We start from the raw sequence: 22357 nt of genomic DNA, 5'->3' as shown, positions 1-22357 counted from the left end.
TACTGCTCCAGTCACTTAGGCTCAAGAAAGAGAAATTCAGACTGGAAGAGGTGCAGAAGGGGCTATGGGAATATTTGAGGGAGTGGAGAGCCTGTCTTATGAAAGGGTGACAATAAAAGCTTCATTACTTTAATCTGTTGAAGGTAATGCTGTGAGGTTCTCTAATGGCTCTCTAAACATAGATCAGAGTAAACATCAGGGAGGGATAGGATGAGGAAGAGCACTGAGGCAGATGCAAAATGAGTACAAATAGGCTGTAAATAAAAATTCTGATCACCAGCCGTCTGAAATTCTGGAAGAGCTTTCTAGTAGAGAAGTGGAGGCAAAGGACCTAATTCATTAAAAGGGAATTTGACCACTTCTGAGAAGTGTTATCTAGCGTGGTTGCCTCCAGCAACAGAGAACTGGGCTCAGGGGAGGTCCTGTCCTGCGTCATCCTAGGTCTTACACACTTTGGGCAGAGCAGCACATCCCTGATCAGAAGACAAGCTCCTTTCTCATCCCTGTGACCAAGCCCTTACAACTCATCCACCTGGTCCGTTTGGGTTTTTCTGCTTTTCCATGATTTCATTTCTCTCTACAGTTAAACAAAAGCCCCCAGTTATGGTCCCCTGTCCTTTAAGCTTCACAAGTCCTCCTCCAGTGACCTCATCACATATGATTTCTTCAGCCAGTGTATTTAGCCTGCAGAAGCATGACACTAGCACAGCTATCGGGCTTTTAGCCCCAGAGCAGACTTGGGTGAGTGCTGACTTAGGGATGTTTATCCCATGATGTGATATGCAATATAAGACATGCCCTCCTGCTGAGATGCTCTGCTGGATGGGGACAAAAATGACAGAATGGAAGTCAGGAATGTTTGGAAGCAGATATCATGACAGAGTGAAGATGGACAAAATACTTCTGCAGTTTTATCTTTTTCCTGAAACTTCGCTCTCTTTAAGATTTGGTGCCCTTTTGGCAATTTTCTCCTGAATCACAGAAAATATGTTCTATATGTAAGGAGCTTGTAATGAAAAGAGAGTAGGCATATAGGGTCATAAGTTCCCCTTCCTCTCCACGGAGAAAAACAACAGCAAAGACACACATAAGCAGCAAGCATCGCCCTCCCTGCGGTCCTTCCCAGCACTGCACTGCCCCTGTCCTCCTGGCAGCAAAAGCCTTTCCAGGGCTGCATGGTGAACTGGAGCAGGAGGCTGATCAAGATTAAAGCTTTAAAAAGAAAAACATTTTTATCTCACACGATTTGCACACTCCGTTACACAGCTGCATGAATGTTTTTGCCAGCATGTGGGGGATGCTTGAGGAGAGGAATGAGCAGCTGGGAGTAAGCAGAAGGATCCAGAGGAAGGAGAAAAGACTACTTCTTTTTCTGACAATATTGTCTCATTTCAAGTACACATAAAACTGTAGGCTCACTGCACTCTGATGCTGGTGCCATGGTTATTAAAAACAGATCTACAGAGACATTTGTTCGGCTTAATTTATCTTTCACTTTTCCCCAAGCTAATAAAATATTTTAAGATTAAAATACGTAGTAACACAGACATATATTGAAATTCTCATGTGCAACATTGTGTTAATACATTGTTTTCTTCAGCAAATGATAACTTCCTTACAGATACTTTCTTTGTAGCAGTGCCTGAAATGAAAAGGATAGTGTTAATGAAAACTAAATTGGTTAGATATATATTTTCAGCATCTATATTAACATTTCATTTTAAAATCTATGTACTCAATATTTTTTTTGGCAGATACATAAAATACATAAAGACTGAAGGTGGCATTCTAATTAAAATGAAACTATTGGGTAAAACTCTCTCAGATGAATCATATACTTACTCAGAGCATAAGGCAAAAAAAAGTTGTAGCTGAAAGAACTAAACTCTAGCAGCAGTGTGTTATCAGCCAGAACACACGCGCACGCACACACACAGACAGAGTTCTTGTTAATTATATGGAGAACTGTGATGTTTGGAATATCATCATTATACTAGCTCTCCATAGAAACACAAAATTTAATTTTTAACTCATTTAAAATGAAGTACCATTTATAAAGATTGGCTGACAGGTCATTTTCTCTTTAAATAAAATGCACATACTGTAAATTTGTAATTCAAAGCAGTTTTAGTAGAAGTCATCTTCAACTAAAAGACTAAAGCTCAAGTATCTACAGATGTTGGGATATCAAGATTATGGATATTAAGACCAAGAATACTAAGATTAAGGACTTAAGTATGTACAAGATTTGAAAACAGACCCTCAGCTCAAGTAAATCAGCTTCACTGAGTTCACAGAGCAATTGCAAACCTAAATGATCTTGCTACAAGCTACTGACTCTCTGGACTTCTGGGAAATGGAAGCAGTATTCCACAGCAGTCAATAAAGTTCTCAAAAAACTGATTGTCCCTGAAAATAAACAGCAGTTAACTACCTGCATTCAAACCTTGCTAAGATACTCGGAAGGTGTAGTAAATGCAGCGTACTGTTTGTCATCTTAGTTTAAGTAATAGGCATCTCATTGACAAAACAATTCACCTGTGCCATTTTAGAAAACAAGTGGGGCAGCCGGAGCTTTTAATGGGCTGTCCACACATTACCAATATTTCAGAGCATTTTCAAGGATATTGAGAACAGTCTCAGACTAAGCATAAAGGTGATGAGAGCTTTAAAAAGAAATGTACCCAACTTTGGGGGCAGCTGAGACTGACACACCTGACCCTAGACGTACAAACTACATTGAATATAGCTCAAATGTACACACATATACTATAGGCATATCACTGTTCATGTCACTAATCCAAGATTAAATGGGATCATTCATAAATCTGTCACTAACTTGAGTGATCTTTGGGTCAGGCGTAAAGCACAGCTATCCTCTAAATCCCACCCTGCCATGAAACACGTTTAGAAGTTAGAACAAGTATTCTAGACCAGGTATTCCTTCAAGTGAGAAGGTATTTCATATTAGTAGACTAAAGAATTTATTAGCACAAACACGATGCCTGCTTCTTCTCTTAGGCACATAATGCTAACATTTGTGCATTGACAGGATGCTACTCATCCCTGTTAAATGATGCTTTAGAAAACATGGTAACCAGTGTGATGGGGAGGCAACCAGAGAGAGAGGATGAAGTGACCTAATTGACCCTTTCTGAAGTACCAAAAATATGTATTGATTTCCTGTAACGTCACAGAGTTTTATGGCCACATAGCACCCTTTAAGGATAAAAATGGTCTTGGTATATAGGAAAAAAAGTGTGAAGATCCTTGCCTGACTCCCACAGTGATCTAAGCAAATAGTTAGCATTTAGAGCTTTGGCCTTTCCACCAAGATCTGCAGAAGTTTCCATATGCCATCCAGGCAACTAAATACTTGATTGTATTGGATCTGGGAACACAGCAATGGACATGGCAACTGGCCAGTTGTACAGTGGTACCTGACCAGATCCCTTAGCAGAGGTCCAAACACGGCTGTCTGCAGGGAGGGGCAGGCGCCTGCTTGGGGAGCTGCCCCCCAGCCTGTTTTCCAGCCAGCCTGGTTATCTTTGTTGTTGATTTGCTATTTCCTACTGAAACAATTACAGCTTTTTTTGTAAGTAAGAGGATACTTAAATAAATGTGTAAAGACTACTTTGCATGTGTGCTGCAGATCTGAGAAAGATCTCCTTTATATCTGTGTGTATTCAGAGCTTCTTTACATGTGTCTTAGAGTCAATCTGCACCTTGGTGACAACTTTGATGTGTCCTAGACATAGCAGACTCACCCTGTAAGTGTAGATCAGCTTGCACATTAGGGTCTGGCACCATCAGAGCTCCAATACCTAGCAGTAACAGTTCAACGTAAATGCTGGACAAGTAGGTCTGGTGACAAGTTGCAGCCACCTAACCCAGAGTGAAGTCAGGGCTACAAAATTGAGAATCTGCAGAACAGAAATATGTATTTTGCACTCAGCAGGCTGATGTGACAATTAATTTAACTACAAGTATTTTGCTGGGAAGTTATAATTTGTTGAGGGAGTAGCAAAAAGTTCTTCTGCTTGCACTAGAAAATAGACTCAAAACAGTCCTGGGTCAGGATCCTAGTGCACTATGCTGTGAAACAGCATTATGGTCATTAAAGAGCTTCTCTACTACTGGTACAATATGTGACAAAAGATGGATGGAAAAGGAAAGACAATCTTCTGAGGCAAGAGTATAAAACATGTATCAGCTTCATATTAATCTTTGTAATGTCTCAGTGAGGGAAAAACCCCTAGAAAGCAAACGCTTACTAACTGTTTTGTGGTGTTTCCATGCTTTATAGTTTGCTTCTTTTATAAATTATCACCATATTCCAGAAAAAAAATACAATTATTTAAGAAGATATTAGTAGGAAACCCTGTCATATGTGTCATCATCACCATCTCTTCCACACCTGATGACTTATTCCAGATTCATGCTGCTGGAAATCAATATCACAAGCCATCCATTGTACTTCATGCTAAGGTTGAATTGACAGCCTAATGAAAGGAAAGCAGAAGCAGTGCAGCAAGGTTATTTGTGCGACAAAGCACAGCCAGACTGTCATGCAGTGAAGATGCTGAGAAACACCTCTGCAATAAATGCTAAAACACTTGTATATGTCTCTCTCAAATTCAGGAGCAGATTCTAAAAGGGAGACGATGTAAATATACTTCCACTCTTTATATGGATTTTTTAAAAACACTCTCACTTATTTACACTTGCTGGATTGAAACAATCACCACCACGACCAATGCAGCAGTTAATCAGTGTAAACCGTATTTGCTTGCTACCAATAGCACTAACACTTATCTGCCCAGCAGAATTGTACCAAACATATTATTTTCAACATTTGCAAAGTTGTCACGAAATAGAAACCGTAATAGCCTCTTCTGACAGCTGGAAATGAAGGAATTCTAAAAAATTGCTGCTTTGCTTCATAGACACGCTATCTAACAGAACCTTGCATGAAGGAGCAGATAATATATGAAGTGGGAAGATGAAAAAGTGCAATTTTCTTTATCTCATTGATTCTCCCCGTATCTTTTATAATGATTATAATATGTAACACCTGCAGTCCTTTAAGCCTTTCATGGCTTTGTGGATGTTAATTAAATGAATTCTCACAAGACCCTTGTGAGGTAGGCAAGTAATTTCTATTTCCCTTGGTGGGAGATGGCACAGTTAAAGCAGAAAGTTTAAATCACTTGCTCCTTATCACACAGGGACTCAGTGTCAAAGACATTTATAGCAACTGTGGCTCTCCCCTGGTTATCTCTTCATCTGTAGCTCTCAAAGCACTTAGCAAAGGCTCCTTTTTCTCTCTGCTTTTAGAGAAGAGGAAAAACAGAGACATTTACAACAGTGTTTCACTCGAAGTTGCTACACAGCTGGCAGGAGAGTTGGACCAGAAGGCAGATCTCATGCTCCAGGGCAGTTCTTCAGCCAGGTCACCACAATGCAGCAGAGTCCTCTGCTCTCACTCTGGCTCATCACTCTCTTGATTCATTTCTTTTATTTAATCATCCACGTTAAAGATGGCAACATTTTATTATCATCTAACATGATCTCGGGATAAAAGAGGTCTCAGTTATAAAACTTCTCTCAGTTATAAATGAGAGCTCTCAGTTATAAATGCTCTCAGTTATAAAACTTCTAATTAGAAGAAGATTCTGTTAAAGATAAAACACATTGCTTTCTGTAAAAAGAAGAAAAAGAAAAAAGAAAAAAAACCCAAAGAAACATCTTTTTCTTTTGCCAGAAATATATTAGAACACTGTCAAAATACAGTGGATGGAGAACAATGGGTAGACTTGCCAAAGGGACTTTGTGACGTCCGGGGTGAGACTTTAAGTTATCTCCTCAAGGCAGAGGGAGCAAATCCCATAGTGCCTGTCTGCCTGTACACACAGAGGGTGGAAGGGGTCTGTACCCCAGCCCCTCTGTTGGTGGCCAGTACAAACCCTGGTTTCTCAAGGTTTGATGCAGTCAGGGGGAACTGAAGGTTTCTTGAAATTAACACAACCTATAAATTGCACTAGGAAATTCTGCATGATTTAAAAGTCAAACATGATAAAATACTGCTTTGTGTCAGCAACAGCAACAAAAAAATCAGCTGGAGCCATGGTAGCAAGCCTGCAGTGAAAGAAGGGGACAGAGAAGTATTTTCTAGTATTTACTGAACCAGCCACTTTTTTTTTTCCCTTAAGAACACCTTGCTGCACCAGCATCTAATGTAATGCTTGTCACTGCCCCTTATTTGACATGCTGAGTCACTGCCTATCTTCATCTTCTATTAAAATCAAGTAAGTGGCCCCCATGGAAGGACAGCAGTGCATACCTTTGTACCTGGAGGAGGAGCAAGACCCAGGAATGAATAAATAATATTTTCTTCTTTAGCAGAGAAAAAGGATTCAAAATCCTAAAAAAGGAACAAACAAACAACAGAGAATTGGTAACAAAAATCAAACAAAAAGTACAGGAGGAAGAGACTAGCTCAGGCAAATCTTTCTTATATTGATGAGAATGACTATGCATTTGTACAAGCGCCTGCATTATCTAAGCCCCAGGAAGAAAACGCAGATAAAGGGAGTTTCACACTGGCTGGCAAAATGAACAAATGGGCAAATATCTCCGGAGACTTACACTTTAATTATATCACATCTATGTCAGAATAAAATTAAACATCTCATTTTAATGTGCCTCAGCTGTACACACCAAAGCAAAGTTATTCCCATTCAAATGTTAAAATAAAACTTGCTGTGAGTAAGAACACAAAATAGGCCCTCAAAGCCCTGGACAGCTTTAAGGCAAATAAAAGGCAACAGTCAATGTAATAGCACAAGTGAAATGATAATGAGGAAACTGTTTATTTTAAAGAAAGGCACTCCGGTTAGAAAATGCAGTTACTTTTCAGACAAACTTAGCAAAAGACTGTGTTGTTCCCTCTGGAATATATGTACCAGCCAAAATGTCTTGTCCACATGTGAACTGAAGTTATAAATCATTATGTTAAATGCCCGTTCTCTCTTCAGTGCTAATATAACTAAAAAGACACGAGGGATGGCTCCTATCCTACCATCTAGAACTTGCATGGTCTTTACTGTAGTCACCTGTACAACTTTCCTGCCAATTAAGAAGCTCTGCTATCACTAGTTTGTTACTGGGAAGGTCACGACTCACATCTTACACAGGTAAAAACCAACATGTATTTAAGATCTCAGCAGAAACTCTGGTCATAAGTGACTGGCCCACAGTCACACAGCAGCTCTGGGTAGGACAGGGGACTGAACACATGTCTGCCGAGTCCTAAACTACTGCCTTGACCATATTACCATCCTCCCTCTCATCCCAAATAACTCCAGAAATAGAGGCCTGTAAATGATAAGGTGCTGACTCATCCTTGAGACTTGTTTGTAAAGCTGGGTTAGGACCTGAGTTGTTTTATTGGGCTGTTTTAGTATTTCCAGAGAATAGATTATTGGCCAAGGGTAATCCTAGGGAAAGGCTGGAGTGGATGGTTTAGAAGTCATCTTAATGTCAACAAAACTGGAATCTATGACATTTCAGTTCAGTTTGGAAGAGGCAACATAGCTTAACAGACAGGATAAATGACAGCCCATTTCGCTGATTTATCTAAGGGACAGATTGGCTTTCACACAGACCTAGCTACAGGCAGTGGGAACTGCCCAGTCTTGGAGAAGCCCCAGAGCACATTTTGCCCTGACCAGGCAGAATACCTGCTGCTGCTCCAGGCCACCCATTTCTCAAACCATCTCCTTGCTGTTTTCACGCTTATCTAACCCAGGTCTGCCCTAAGTATTTACAAGAGGCAGTGTCTGAAGTCTAACCCATAAACTTAGGAGCAATACAGCAAACAAAACCATGGGGTTTTTCTGCAATTTGAAGGGCTGGAATTTGACGTGGGCCTTTGACAGGCCATACAAACACAGGAAACTTGTGTCCTCCTGCATACCACATACTCATAAAACAGCCTAAGCAAACTATGACACAACATGTCAATAACTGGGAGACAAAGAGAAGACTGTAATACGGAAGGGCCATGAAGCGGACTTTATATTTTATACATCTCGTTAGTTCTTCCCCAGAGGAAAAGCAGCAGATGGCAAGTGTACTAAAAAACTCGAGACACATAGCCTTATAGGCAACCAGACCTGAGGGCACAAGCAAGACGTGTGAATGACCAGATGAATGCCTTATCAGAAGAGGATACAATCTTCTATCACATCAGGTACTCCTTGGCAACTGGTAGTGTACAATGACATCCCACACTAAATGTGGTATCTCGCAGTAAATGGAAGGTCACTTACCTTGCTTACACTGAGGAGTAAGCTATTAGGTATTTAGCATGGGCTAAAAGCATGACTACAGTGATCACGGAATAGTTTTTGTATTGTATTTTTGCACTCTTACTTTCCTAATGGTGACTTGTTCACATCTCCATTCACTGAATGACCAAAGATAATTGTTCCCAAGGCAGGCAGAAAGAAAAACGAGCAGTAACAATTTATTTCAGGTAAGCAATAATATTATATCTGTATGAGAAGACATAAATGGTCCAGGCGGAGGGTAGTGGTGTCATTTGTCTTTGGAACTTGTCTTTGAAAAATACAGTGAAACGCATTTAAAAAAAAAAAAATCCATGAGTTTTTCTTTATTATATGAGTGCATGTGCACATATACACTCTACACTACCATCCTTTGTATGGCCACTGTGGAAACGCCAGATAGCAAAACAGCAAACTCCAATTGAACATCAGCAGAAAGTTCTTCCCCACATGAGTGGTACGGCACCAGGTCAGAGCGCACAGAGAGGGCATGGAAACACCATCCTTGGAGACTTTTGAAACTCAGATGGCCAAAGCCCCAAGCAACATAAGCTAACTTTAAAGCTATCCCTGCTTTGAGCAGCAGGCTGAACTACAGACCTCCAGAGGTCCCTATGATTTCTGTATATTTGACTTTAGCAGTTATATGAAGCATCAAATAAAAGTCTTACCTAATAATTCAGAGATTCTTTAGAAAAAAATACGTGCATGGGTATTTTATTCTATGGATTTCAGTTTACAGAGAAAAGCATAGATTTCAGCTTACAGAGAAAACCAGACATTTACATTCCATTTCTTTCCTAGTTTTCTAGGGTTTTTTGTTAAGCAAAAGCAAAGACAAGAGCAACAGAGTGCTCAATATATTTAGAAAGTGACACAGATGCAGACGTCTGTCTAGATATGAGCAAAAAAGCAGCTTAAGAAAAAGATCAAATAAGAACATAATTGCCAACACTGATGGATTAGGATGGATACTTGAAATTGGTGCTATAGCCAGGCATACAAAATGAATCCACTTCTAATCTGTTTCTTCAAGTGGCAATACCAAAGATCTGAAAGAAAAATAAGATTCAAGCTATTTATAAGGCAGCCTTAAGCTTCTCTGACCTCATGGAAAAGCTGCTCACAGTTGGTGTATTTTCATAAATGCATCCATAAGAAACCTCCATTTTACAGTACAAGTTAGGAAGTGAAGCAGCTCTTCAGGGTCAGCCAGAAGATGCAGGTACTTTTATGTATCAGGAGAAAAGCAGATTAGCAACAGGACTGCATTTACTTGTTCATTATGTCAGCCTATTCCAGCATGAAAAGGAAGCCTCCTCACCTGTCCCCAGTATCCCCTCTTTCCTTACCCCCACCCCCAAAAATTTCACTGAACTGGGGACGAGGGGATTGGAGAAGATCTCAAAGGACCATTTCTGCAAGGCAGGATCCACTACACTATTCCTGATAGGTGTTTCTCCAATCCATTGGTGATGACCTTTAATGAGATAATGAGACAATCTCCTGAACACTACGTATTTTTTTCTGATGTCTGACTTAAACTTCCTTTGCTACATTTTTTGCTCATTACATCTTGTCACCCCTCCAGTGGGTGTGGGGCAGAACGTATTTTACAAAATCCTAGAACCACAGGATTTTGCTTCAGGTGGGAAGAGACCTCAGGAGACCATCTAGTCCAACCTCCTGCTCAAAGCAGGGTCAATACTGAATTCAGACCAATAATGCTGACCTCTTTATTACAACTCAATTCAGACCTCTTTGCTGCAGCCCTTAAAATATTTGAAGGTTGCCATGTCTCTCTCCAGATCCCTCTTTCTCAGGGTGAGGAAGGAAATCTTTTATCTTGAATTTTCATCTCCCCAAGGCCAGTGCTCCCAGGCCAGCATGCTGCTAATGTGTATACACACGCATACGTGTGAATGGGAACCAAACATACAGAACAATCAATAGGAAGGGAAGTGAGGGAAAACAGTGATCTCAGAAAGGAGAATGAGCAGAAATGAAATGTAACAAGTTTGACTTAAAGACAAAGGACTACCTGGGAATGAGGAAAGAAAAAAAGTAGTAGGAAGGAGAAAGAGAAAAAGAAAATGTCTTACAAAAAAAGAGGGGTAAAGAGCTTGATTTGTTTAACATAGAAAAATGAAGATTAAAAGAGGATATGATTCCCATTTACAAACACATTGTACTAGAGCTGTTGAAGCTAAAGGGTGATTTTGGTATACCAGGAAATGGGTATAAACTGGCTGCATATACCCAGGCTACAAATTCAAAGGCAAAGGTTTCTAGATGCCACGAGACTGAGGCGCTTGAAGGCTTTATTAACAAGAGCAACATATTTTAAAGAGACTTTCATGAATTCAGGATACTGGACCATGAGTCCATGACTCAGACAGACCTCTGCCACTCTCAGCCCTATTTTTAATGAAATGGCTGAGGACAAAGGAAATGGGACACAGAGGAAGAGTTAAGATATATCATGTAAACCTTAAACAGCATAAACCTGTTCTGGATTTCAGAACAATAGCTCTGTTGGACCTGCACAGGTTATGCAGGGAAGTAGAATGCACATCCTCAGCTTTATATTGTAGACATGTTGCAGAAGACATCATGTCACTTGGAGGAATTTTGCACCAGTCTGCCAGCCCCTGGCCATGTTCTCAACCAGCCCACATAATCTCACTTCACACTCACTGTGCAGCTCCCTTAAGGCACCTTCCCCTGAGGAGAAGGATAAGGCTCATGTACTGATATGGATCTCCTTACCTTATTTATTTGGAAATAATGATGCAATCAATTAATCTTTGCTATGCACTCACTGGGATCATTAGCTATGAGCTTTGAGAGCCAGGTACATTAGAATTCTGGAGACTTTTTAGGCTAATTGTAAATTTGATTTAGTTTTTAAATCAGTAGCTGCAACTGCTTTCTGGACCCCTTTCCACATGGAGGTGTCTTTGCAAAGGACTCTTTCTTAGCTTAATTTTATTTCAAGATGTAGATTATTTGGCTTCCTGAAATAGCTTCAGACATGGAGTAAAAACTGTATATTTATCATTTACTGGCAAGGCTGACCAGCTTCAACACTTTGTAAAGCAATTACTCTTTAATTCACTATATAACCTCTCCAGGGAATATCAGAAATATTTATTACAACGTTGGCTCCCACAAAATCCAGAGTAAGATATATCAAATTACACTTTTTATTGGTGCAGAATGGATGTTGAAATGCACATGAACGCTAACCTACCAAATTCTCTTTTAAGATTCCTATGAGAAAATGAGGAAACAATTGCACTCCATTACTCATACTAGGAACTCTTGCTCTGAGAGCACTAAAGATAATTCTGAAAACTTAGTGGCATGTAAATCCCTTCTCTCTCAAAACAACCTTTGCAGTAGTTCACACTGGATTTGTGGAGTAACTTAAAACTAGGCTCACTATGTGATCTGCGTTTCAGAGTACTTTGCAAGTTCATTTCAGCGATCATATCAGAGTACTTTCCAGACTATGTATTTCCATCCAGACTATGAGAAAAAAACTGTCTCAGATCTCTCTTTTGATTCACGATCCTAATATTCATGCTGGTACCGTATTATCTATAACTGATTTGAACAAACTCTCTCAAGAGAAATAATCTGTTACAAGCTTATATGAAAATATAAAAGCATCTGATAAGTGTTACAATTTCTGTTATGTTGAATTATGCTGTTATGTCAAAATATTTATTGAATAAGCAATATAATTTCAATATTTCAAACCATATACTAGAACTATTTCAGTCAATTATCATTCCTATTTATTTTTATAATGTAATGAAAAGAAAGATTCCTGTTCACAGCCCCTGGTGCCTCAGACATCTACTTGACTTCCTAGCAGCCCAGATGAGTCTGTGTCAAACAAACAAAATACCAACACTCACCATGCAAAATTAACTGAAAGTTCAAGAAGCAAAGTGCAATACAGCTAAAAATAGCAGATCAGCCTTGCTATGAAGCCCACTAGTCTTGAGTAGCTCGATATTGTCAAACCACATAATTGAGCATTTACTACTCCAAGTGCAGCTGAGCTGTCTTCACAGTCTACATTTGGTTATCATCCTGAGCTATTGTGTGAAGAAGCCATTGTATCACCTAGACAGTACCGCCTTTGGTCTTCAGGAGCTGAAGTGAGAGCGCAGGCAGAGAGCCAACAGCAGGGCAACTTGTGAGTGAGCTACACAGCAGGAGGAAGGAGAATATGAGAGGAAAACACAGAGCTCCTCACAGGCAGCAAACTCCACACCTTGCAGTGAGCTCTGGGTCCTGCACAGGCTCTGGATCTGCAGGGGATAATCCATACAGCCTGTTAAGCAGAGTTTCTCTAGTCAGTTTTCCCTCTGTGCGTACTTTTCTCTTAAAGAGGAATAATCTGTTGTTTCATGGCCTTTCTATGCCTAAAAAATGCTTTCTAAGAATTGTTCTTCCAAAGTGAATCTCAAATTGTTTTAAGGAGTTTGTTTGAGGACACTTCCTACTAATGGAAAAGAGTCACTTTCTGTGAAAGAAGACTCTCTGAAGGTATTTAAATTTCCAAACAGGGTCTTACCCCACAATACCGCTCCTCGTTGAAGATCTGTGGAGGGAGGGGAATTCCATTTTGAGGCTTTTTTTCACCTGGGACATTCTCTCTCATCCATTTCCTGTTGTCTTCATCACCTGCTATGTCCATTTGCTGAAAGTCAATTTTGTTGGCCTCTAAAAAGCCCACTACTTCTTGCTGTTTCTTTTTGATCTGGTTAGAAAAGAGGAAAAACAAAATTCTTTCTTTAAAATGAAAATTCTTTTCTAAAAGCAATTGCTATTACAAGCAGAACTAATGCAAGTATGTCAGGTTGGATCCACTACTCCAGCAGCCCTCAAACATTTTGAAGCTGAGATTCAATGTTGCTTCTCAGCACCCAGACTGCTGCCATAACCTCCCCACACACACCCCCAGCTTCTTTCTTTCCTCCCTGGAAACAGTGATACCTCCATCTAAGAAACGAGGCTCAGCAGGAAGCCTCCTACTCTGTTCCCAGATCTGTGAGTGTGGTGTACAGATACCTAAGCTAATCCTGCCTAAAGTCTGCACAGGTCTGAGAATGTACATATTGTCCCAAACATGTAACAGTCTTCCTTTTCCTACTCATTACGTACAACATTTAGCTTTCCATGAGCGACATGTTTCTCTCTGTCCCTGTTCTTTAATGCTAGGCATAATTAATTATGAATGAAAGCTTGATGAAGACCCAGTACAGCTTAACTCCTGTGCTTGAATATTTCCCACATTACAGAATGATGTTCCAGTTGGACCAAGAACATATTACATACAAATAAAGTATGCTATACACAGTTTCTGTGCCGGTAATGGCACAGAATTCAGAAAATTCAGTCATGGCCCTTATTTCCTTTGATGCTAGTACTGTATACACTTAGGATGCAGGCATCAACCTTAAAACTTCTCCCTTTACTTTGAAGAAGTAATACTGACTATACTTCTCTACTAAAGGAATGCTACTCCTAAGCAACATTTAAAGACCTTCCCCATTTTGTATATGTCTAACTTCTCTAAGAGCTGTGAGGCCAAACTCTAGCCCTACAAGTACTGCAGCGTTTGAAGCAAGCACCGTTTGGACTCATCTGTACAAATTCTCTCACGCTGCTCTTCGGTCACAGACAACTAAATTACTATCTAGCACAATCACGTTCCAGACGTGACTCTCTTCTCCTCCCAGTTATGCTACTCCAAGCAGCAAGTTAGTGTCCTAAATATACGGTAGCTAGAATGATGTATCAAGGTAATTTTTACATACGAGCTATCATAGGATTTGAAACCATGTCTTCCACAAGTCGGACATCTGAACAACTGAATTTAAAGTGACACGAAGCTAGTGTAAATCAGTCTGAGACAGACAATGAGATGAGAAATAATTCATGGATTATGTATTTCTATATCTAATAAACCTGAAAAGCTGAAGTAGAGTGATAGCCTATTATATTGGAAGAATGAATTTTCATGGTTAAGGATAAAATTTTTTTTTCTTGTTTAAAGAAGGAAGTATCTATCTATACAGCTATGCTTGCTTATAAAAAATAACAAACATAAAATGCTGTACATTTTAATGACAAAAACAGAGGTTTATGGTGAGCTAGGAAAAGTACATCACTTTGAATGGAAACACTAACCCCAAGTTTTCAAAAGCCACGCAGTTGTCAGATCTCAAAGGTGCTTATTTATGTTCTTATTTTCAGTTTGTAAACAGAGGTCATTTTCTTAATGGCTATTTAGCTGCACAGTTATTTGCAGAACACATTCAGGCAGCAGAAAGGATTGCTTGAGGGACACTTCACTAAAGGACGTGGCAGGATAATTGTATAAATGGTTAATAAAATCTGCATGAGCCAGTACTAAGAGTTTCACCGCATGCTCTGAAAGCCAGTGTACTCAAGTGCTGTCAGCTGCAATTTCAGCGTCAGCTTGTCTGTTTGGACACAGGCACTGAAGTAGATATGGCTCCTGGAATAACTAGTGCCCCAGACGGACAGTGCCTCTGAGGAGATAATGGAAACTGAGCTATAGATTCTGTGCTCCCTTGCTTATGGCTGTAGCTATAACTTTTAGAATTAAACCTGGATAAACAATTTTTCTTCAGCTTGAGGTTCATAATACACAAGGGGCTCAGACAGCACCAGGACTGAAAACAAAAATTAGGAGAGGGTTGTGTGAAAAATGAATGCTGAGGAAAAAGAAAAAATTACATGCAATTATGCCTGCATAAGGAAAAGGCAAGATGTTTCTCATTATGATAACAACAATAAACTGTGCAGAAGATATACTATGTCTTAAGGCTTGCAATTACTACGGTTTAGGCAGAGCAAAAGACTTGGGACACGCTAAGTATGAAACCATAAAGCAAGCATAAAGTTGCTGGCACGAGGTAGCTGCACAACCAAAAGAATCTCTCCAGCAAACAGTGCTCAGAGAGGGAAATCTTCCAGGACGTAACAACACAGAGGACATGCAAAGGTTTTCCCAGAATGGATGAGATTGCAGGAGCTTGTTTGTGCCCTTCGCTTGTGTCTGATGGCATGGGAAGAATTCAGATTACTTGGGCATAGATTCCCTGGAAAGTGGTGGTGAGCAGGATATTATTTCATCAATGTCATGTTCCCTTTCAACAAAGCTTAAGTTCCACTATCCCTAACTGCTAGTCCCTTAAAATAAGAAAAAACTGTTTTATAGAAATATTATCTAGCTAGAGTGTAAGAGCTACAGATAATATTAGTTTCACCTGATGCATAATTAAATATTATCATCTATATCCTCACAATCCAGAGCATTCATGTTGACCAGCTGCCTATGGCAGAAGCAAACAGTACATAGTCATCAACTTACAGCAAGAGGAACATTAATGTTGGTTGGTAGAGTTGCTGCAGCTTCTGGTTCTAACACAGCATGGACAACCCGTTCCTGATAATTATTCTTATTTATCACACTCTAACCCCTGATTTGACTTGAAATTGACTTGAAATTTGAGCTCAGGTTTATATATGGCTAGATTCAAATCACGGATGACAAACCCCTACCATGTATTTTAGAGGACATAATTCAAACAGTCTACATTTTCCTCAGTCTTTCTGAGACCTACAGATCTGAAGGTGGGCAAGTTCATAAAATGTCACCAAAAAAGCTGGGAATAAAAGGATTTTAGAGGTGCCCTAACCATGAGCAGCAGTAAGCAAGACTTTGGAAGACTTCCTCTGTGTAAGACATGAACCCCCTTTCTCCTGTGATTCATGGTACCTTAGAACCTTGCAGGATGTTACCCATTTCTAAACACCTCAGTGGCTAGTAACAAAATTATTTTATGTTTTTACTGCTTGCTTCAAGCCAAGCATTTAGTACTTTTTAGCACTATAAATAAGTGTCTACACTTCTGCTTGCCTTAATGAATAGTTCAATATCAGTTAAGTTTGGAGCAGAAAGACAATAAAGCTGAAGTTATTTAAAATAAATTTCTGAATCATTGAGGGGAAAAATACAGACTGCAGATTTGCTCGAGAGCCACAGTGAATTGTATCATTCAAGCATCTGATCCAGAGCACCAGAATGTTACTGGGGTCACTGCATTCACTTTTAAAGAGTATTTATTAACATGATAACCAGTTGCAATTAGTAGTGTGACTGTGTAGTACATAGAATAGAAATGTTTTTCATTCTTTACCAATGATCCTCTGCTGATTTACACCAGAGGAGGCTGTGCCCATCTTATTTTGAAATTCAAAATGAACAACACACATTTGATGGAGATCAGCTACGTTGAAGAAAGCACCACTGCTACTAGGAGAATTTAGACTTCTGATTTAAGCTGTTTAGGGATTAAATCCATTCTTCTCAGGAAAAGCTGTACAAGGCTGATACAAAATTTGTTTTTAATAGGATTTTAGTGATATATTGGGGTTTGTGCTGGCTCCTTGCATGAGTGAGTTTTATTTTCTATATATCAAAACTGGTTAAAGGTTCATTGAAAGGATACCTTCCATCCATTTTAATCAGTAAATGTGGAAAACTACTCCAGCTGAACATTGTGTTTACTTGGCATTGCAATTATGTATCAGTAATCTGAACACATGCTGCCTTCTGAGATTGCTACAGCTATACATACACCCAACACACCAGAAAGGAGGAAATGCAGAGACATACTGCCGTGTAAAGATGCCATACCCTTCCTTCCAGTATATGTCTGGGATCTCACTGACAGCTTTTGTGGGCTGCTGACATACAGTTGAGATTGGCATTAATAAGCTTAAAACCTATTACAGTTCACTGGCATTAAGTATCTTTCTTAGCACTAATAAAACACAGTAGCAATGCTTAACAGCTCAAAATGGCTGGATAAAGCATGCACGGTGCTCAGTGTTCAGTGTAGCATACACATCCCTTCACTGCAGTCCAAGAGGAAAGGAGTTAGTTATAGCTGCTAGCTGGGAGGAGGTACAAGGAATGTGTATAGCAGAGGAAAGATCTTGGTTCAGCTAGTGCTAAATATATGATACGCTTAGTTTTAATTGCGTAAGTGATCTCTGAATGTCAGTGTTTAATCAAAGCATTCATGCAACTGCCTTGCTGAACTACAGCCCCAGTCCTATAGCTGGAGCGGCAACAGTTCGTGCCTGAGACACATAAGATGATGATGGCCCCAACACGCACATACTGAATGTCTGCATGGGGATTTCAGTCACGGTCACAACTTTCCCCAGAAAATGGATGAGTGGCAAAGGAGGTAGGGACAACTCTTCTTTGGTCAACCAAAGGGGACCAAAACAGGAGACCCAACAGGAGTGAAAGACTGCTAATGCACAGCGTATGGCAATTTATAAAGCTACTTGAGCAGTAACTGCTAGATTACAAATTACCAAACCTGCAGCTTCCAATCCCTTCTTCTTTTTTTCCCTTGCATCTCAGGTTTCTTATAAAAAAAGGAATGCTAAAATGTCAATAGTAAATTTAGAGTGTCAGGCTTAGTGATAGGCTGGCAAGACAAGCTGATGAGAGAACTGCAAAATTCCTCAGCCGTATTCCAATTTGAATTTTAGTGAATGACTCCTGGTTCATTTTCTAGAGATGATGGCCCCATGAACAGGGGGTGTTCTTTGGAGCTTTTCAACTCTGGAAGCTTCTTAAAGACACGGAGCTGGTGTCAGAGAGACAGAGATGTAGTTACAGCTATGTGCAAGCACCAGCCAGTTTGTTTAGCCATGTCACTGGGAGTGAGTGACTGCCAAAGGAAAACTGCAATCTGAGCTCATCTGGGAACTGGATATAAAAGGAAACAGTCCTTTCCCGGTTCCCACCTCCCACGGACTTCCAATCTCCCTACTATTCACATGCCCTTCCCTTCAGCTGATACACTATGCTGACAGCTACTGCAGTAGATCTCAATACTAAAAATCGTCAGTATAGCATTTCAAGAGACACACACACCATAAACAAAAACCCCAAGGAAAAACAAAAAAAACCCCACCAGAAATCTAGGGGCGTGGGGAAGAATTTTTTTCTGCATAACTTTATTCAGCTTACTTTGGCTCCAGGCTCTTTCTTAGACAGAGTTCCCCTTTTGCGGGAGCAGCATCCTAAAGTCTCTTTTAAAAACAAATACATTAATTTCTACTGTAAACAAGCTACCTTATCTTTTGTGCAAATACAATATCCACTTTTTCCTTCTTCAGTGAATATATATTGCATATACTTTTTCAAACAGAAGTAAATCTATTAAATGACAGATAATTTAGATGTAAATGTTATACCTGTAGTAAAACCTTGCATGCAAGCAAGCCTGCATTAGTAGGAACTCTCTACATCTTGAGTAGCTTTCAAGAATAAGGTGCGCAATGCAGACTAGAAGAAACCCAGTGGTTTTTTCTCCATGCAGACTCAAGTTGTGCTGGGATCTTCTAGGCTAATTTACCAACCTGATGCCAGCAGAAAGAGGACTATGTTAAATGAGACACCTACCGCTGTAGACCCCGAAGATGTGGCTACGAAGACTTTGATCACCATGTTGACAGTGATGAAAATGAATCAGCAGAGCACGCCTGCTATCCACAAGTCACCACAGTCCCAAGAGGAATCCAAGCGTTCAGCAGCTCCTGGGCTAACCGGGTCCTAAATGGATGCCCCCCCCGCCCAGCAATCCAGCAGCTTCGGCCTCTCCCTCTCCCCGGGGTCCCGGGTTTTCCCACTCCGTTGGCTCTTAGGTATTTTGGGACGAGGGGCCAGGAGAGGATTGGTTAGTAAGAGGAGCCATAGCAAGGGGTTTGCACCTGCCCCTGGCCTTATTGCATTAGATTGACAGGGTGGCAGTCCAAAAAAGGCAAAGGAGAGTAGTGCACCAATGAGACAGGGCTGGAGAAATATTTGGGAGAGGGGGAAGGGACAAGTGAGAAGGGAGAAGGGACAGGGAGCAGGCAACTTAGTGCTGGGGGTGATCACAAAGCTGTTGGGTAATGTTTAATGGTGCATGGGCACTGTCACAGCTACTGCATGCATAAAAGGGCTTGTACCCTCTCCCTGACTGCAAGAAGGACGCTTTGGAGTTGTAGCTGCAAATTTTACGTTATAAAAAGGAGGACAGGGAGGGCAAAGGGAGCATAGATGCAGTAGTAATTATAGCAGAGATCATATTGAAATAAGCCTCAGTTACAAACGCTCTCAGCTTTAAAGAATTCAGATCATCATCACACTGCAGGGCTCAGGGACTTCTCTGAAATAAATACGTGTCAGTACATTTCCTAATACTGAGGAGGGTGATTTGGCTGCTTCTATGTATCCAGAACCTCTTGTTGTATTTTTTCCTTCTTTTTGCATCACCAGTGAAAACTGCCAGGGCACAAGGTATAAGAGGAGGTCCAGAATACTTGGTAAAAAATATCCCATTCTACTTTGTTATCCAGGATGCTCTTTTTCCATCTGGTTGTCGCCTTCTGCCTCAGAGATGGTCACAATTCAGTGGCTGCCTGCACATATTTGCTTAAGGAGGTCTCTGAGAATGAGAGGTATTTTAAGAATGTTAAATGGTAACAGATTACTCTCAGGTTTTAAGGGCCAAGTTTGTTTCTGCAGTAAGTGAGCAACATGCCACTGAGCTCAGTAAAGCTGACCCAATGTCAGAGGTGAAACTGGCCTAGGTTTTAGAAAGTGCTTACACACATTTCAAACGTTAAGATTGAATATAGCGGTGTCCAATCCTGAAAATACTTAAAATGGAATATAATACTTTCTTTCCAGGATTGATTAGGTAGGACCGAATGCACAATAGTAAAGATGCTCTTGAAAGTAATTTTTTTGTCTGTCCAAACTATTATGTGAAGCTGGAAATGCAGTATTCCATGTATGGAACAGGGATTCTGAAAAACCTCACTGAAAACTAAAAATAACAGTATGGATAGTTTGCACTGTTTACTGTGGCTCACCATCTGTCATTTCTTTCTTCTTCTGAGAGGCAATAGGAGGTCCAGCAAAAAGAAAAGCCTGTTAGAATCAGATATTTTCAGAGTATTTTCCTGTAAAACAGCAGAACCCCACCTTAGTGCAAAAACATAAATTATTGCCAGAAGTTATTACACATGCTTGTTTCTCAGGAGATTTTGTATGTAAGTACAGCCTAGTAAATTCAACGGAAATGACTGACCATTTGGAACATAACGTTTCTGAATTAATTTATTTGGTTACTAGTGCTCTGAAGAAGTACAAACAAAGGATGCAGTGGTCACTGGCTTCAAAGCATACTGATAAGCCTTGCAAGCATAGTGATACTAATAATTAATACTCAAAGCGGTAAATATTTGTACCATCAAACGTCCACAGTCAGGACTGGGACAAAGTTGCCAATTAACGCTCTCTCCTGTTCTACTTCACACCTGAAATGCCCACTGAACTACACAGGGAAAAACCAGGATGCGGCCCAAAGCCTCGGCCCGCCTGGGGCTTGGCAGGGGAGGCCTGCAGGGCGCGATTCCCATTGTATCCGGCCTTGAAGAAAAATGTTGCTCCGGCTGCTTTCATTCCTATGGGATTTTTCCCCGTTTTCAGCATAAAAATGTTTTGTGTAAACCCGACTCGTGAGTTTGGAGCCTGTTGGGTTTGGCCTGCGCGCTCTCAGGGCGCGCACCATGCCACACCACACGACATGACACGACACGACACGGCACAACGTGAGCTGCCTTCACGGCCACCATGAGGCTCCGTGGCCTATAGCTCATGGCGCCGAGGGACCCGCTGCCTGCACACCACATTGTCAAATTCCCTTTAAGACCCCGGTGGGGTACAGAAATCAGAGGGGGGAAATACATACGCAGACATCTCTGCAGGGTGCGGGGCGAGGGGGGCGGCGGGGGCGGGCGAGGCCGCCGCGCCGGCTGCGACTACAGCTCCCAGGGTGCCCCGCGGCCGCCGCCTGTCCCCATGGCAACGGCGACGCGCCTGTCGGCCGAGGAGGCCGGTAATGGCGGCGGGGTCGGTGGCGGCGGGGAGACGCTCGGGAGGCCGGGAGGGGACGGGGCACGGCGGGGTGGGCAGTGGGGCCGTGGCAGGGAGGAGGTGGGGAGGGATGGAGGAGATTTCTTGAGAGGGCAGAGGGAAAGGTGGGATCCCCTGCCTGGGGGTGCCCAGTGGCGAGGGGCTGCTCTCCCGCTCTGGACAGGGAGAGCAGAGCAGGGCGGTGTCAGGCTGGGTGGCAGGGCCTCGAGGTGGCTGTCAGGGCCTGGGGCTGGGTGTTGAGGTACTGAGTTGGCTGTCGGGGCGGGGCGCTAACTGTCAGGGCGTCGCAGGGGCTGCCAGGGCATCAGGGGGCTGCAGGGCTTCGAGGCCTCTGAGGTGGCTGGGGAGAGCGGGGTGGCGGTTGGACCCACCAGCACCCGCGGGAACCCTGCACTCGTGAGGGTGGTGGGGGAACTCTGGCTTGTGTGGACCGCACCAGGGAGCTGTTTGGGGACCTTGGAGGAGCCCAGAGGCAGGCCTGAGGGCCCTGGATATGCCCTCGCCCTTCCTTCGTGAGCAGGTGGGCCCTGGCACATGGCTTGGTTCCCCTGGGGCTCCTGGCTCGGCTGTGAGGACGAGGGACTGCTGCACCATGCTGGTCTGGGAAGTCAGACGGTGTTCTCCCACCAGGACTCCCCCTTCATTTACTTACTCTGTTTTTCAACACAGATGACAATTAATTCTTCCCCGTGACAGTTTTGCAGTTTCTGGATGCTTGAAATGGCATTTTCATCTTTGACAGATAGATTTGGCCCTAATTATTTTTGTTCATGCATCTCTTCCTTCAACATACATTCTCCTAGTGTTTGTCCATTTCAGCCCCGCTTCAGCTACTGCTTTTTTTCATTTCTGTAGTAATAACTTTCATTTAATTTCTCTGTTTCTCTTCTTTCACCTTTTGTTGTTCTGTCTTTTCTTCTCCTTTTCCATTTTATTTACTTCT

At 41.5% G+C, this 22357-nt stretch overlaps 1 protein-coding gene across 1 annotated transcript in view; it reads right to left on the bottom strand.

The window, feature by feature from the left end:
* SH3BGR (SH3 domain binding glutamate rich protein) overlaps positions 1 to 19191 on the bottom strand; it is a 28718-nt gene extending 9527 nt beyond the window's left edge. Inside the window, exons 1-3 of the mRNA XM_075518747.1 lie at positions 18892 to 19191; positions 12943 to 13128; positions 6344 to 6424 (exon numbers count right to left, since the gene is read on the bottom strand). Of these exons, the coding sequence (XP_075374862.1) occupies positions 6344 to 6424; positions 12943 to 13128; positions 18892 to 18936 (312 nt within the window). The 5' untranslated portion in view covers positions 18937 to 19191. The remainder of the gene's footprint in view (positions 1 to 6343; positions 6425 to 12942; positions 13129 to 18891) is intronic.
* Positions 19192 to 22357: the final 3166 nt, after the last annotated feature.

The sequence above is a fragment of the Mycteria americana genome, chromosome 1, assembly GCF_035582795.1.
Source record: "Mycteria americana isolate JAX WOST 10 ecotype Jacksonville Zoo and Gardens chromosome 1, USCA_MyAme_1.0, whole genome shotgun sequence".
NCBI classification, from domain to species: domain Eukaryota; kingdom Metazoa; phylum Chordata; class Aves; order Ciconiiformes; family Ciconiidae; genus Mycteria; species Mycteria americana.
The sequence above is the reverse complement of the archived record's forward strand: the minus strand, read 5'-3'. Positions and strand labels throughout refer to the sequence as shown.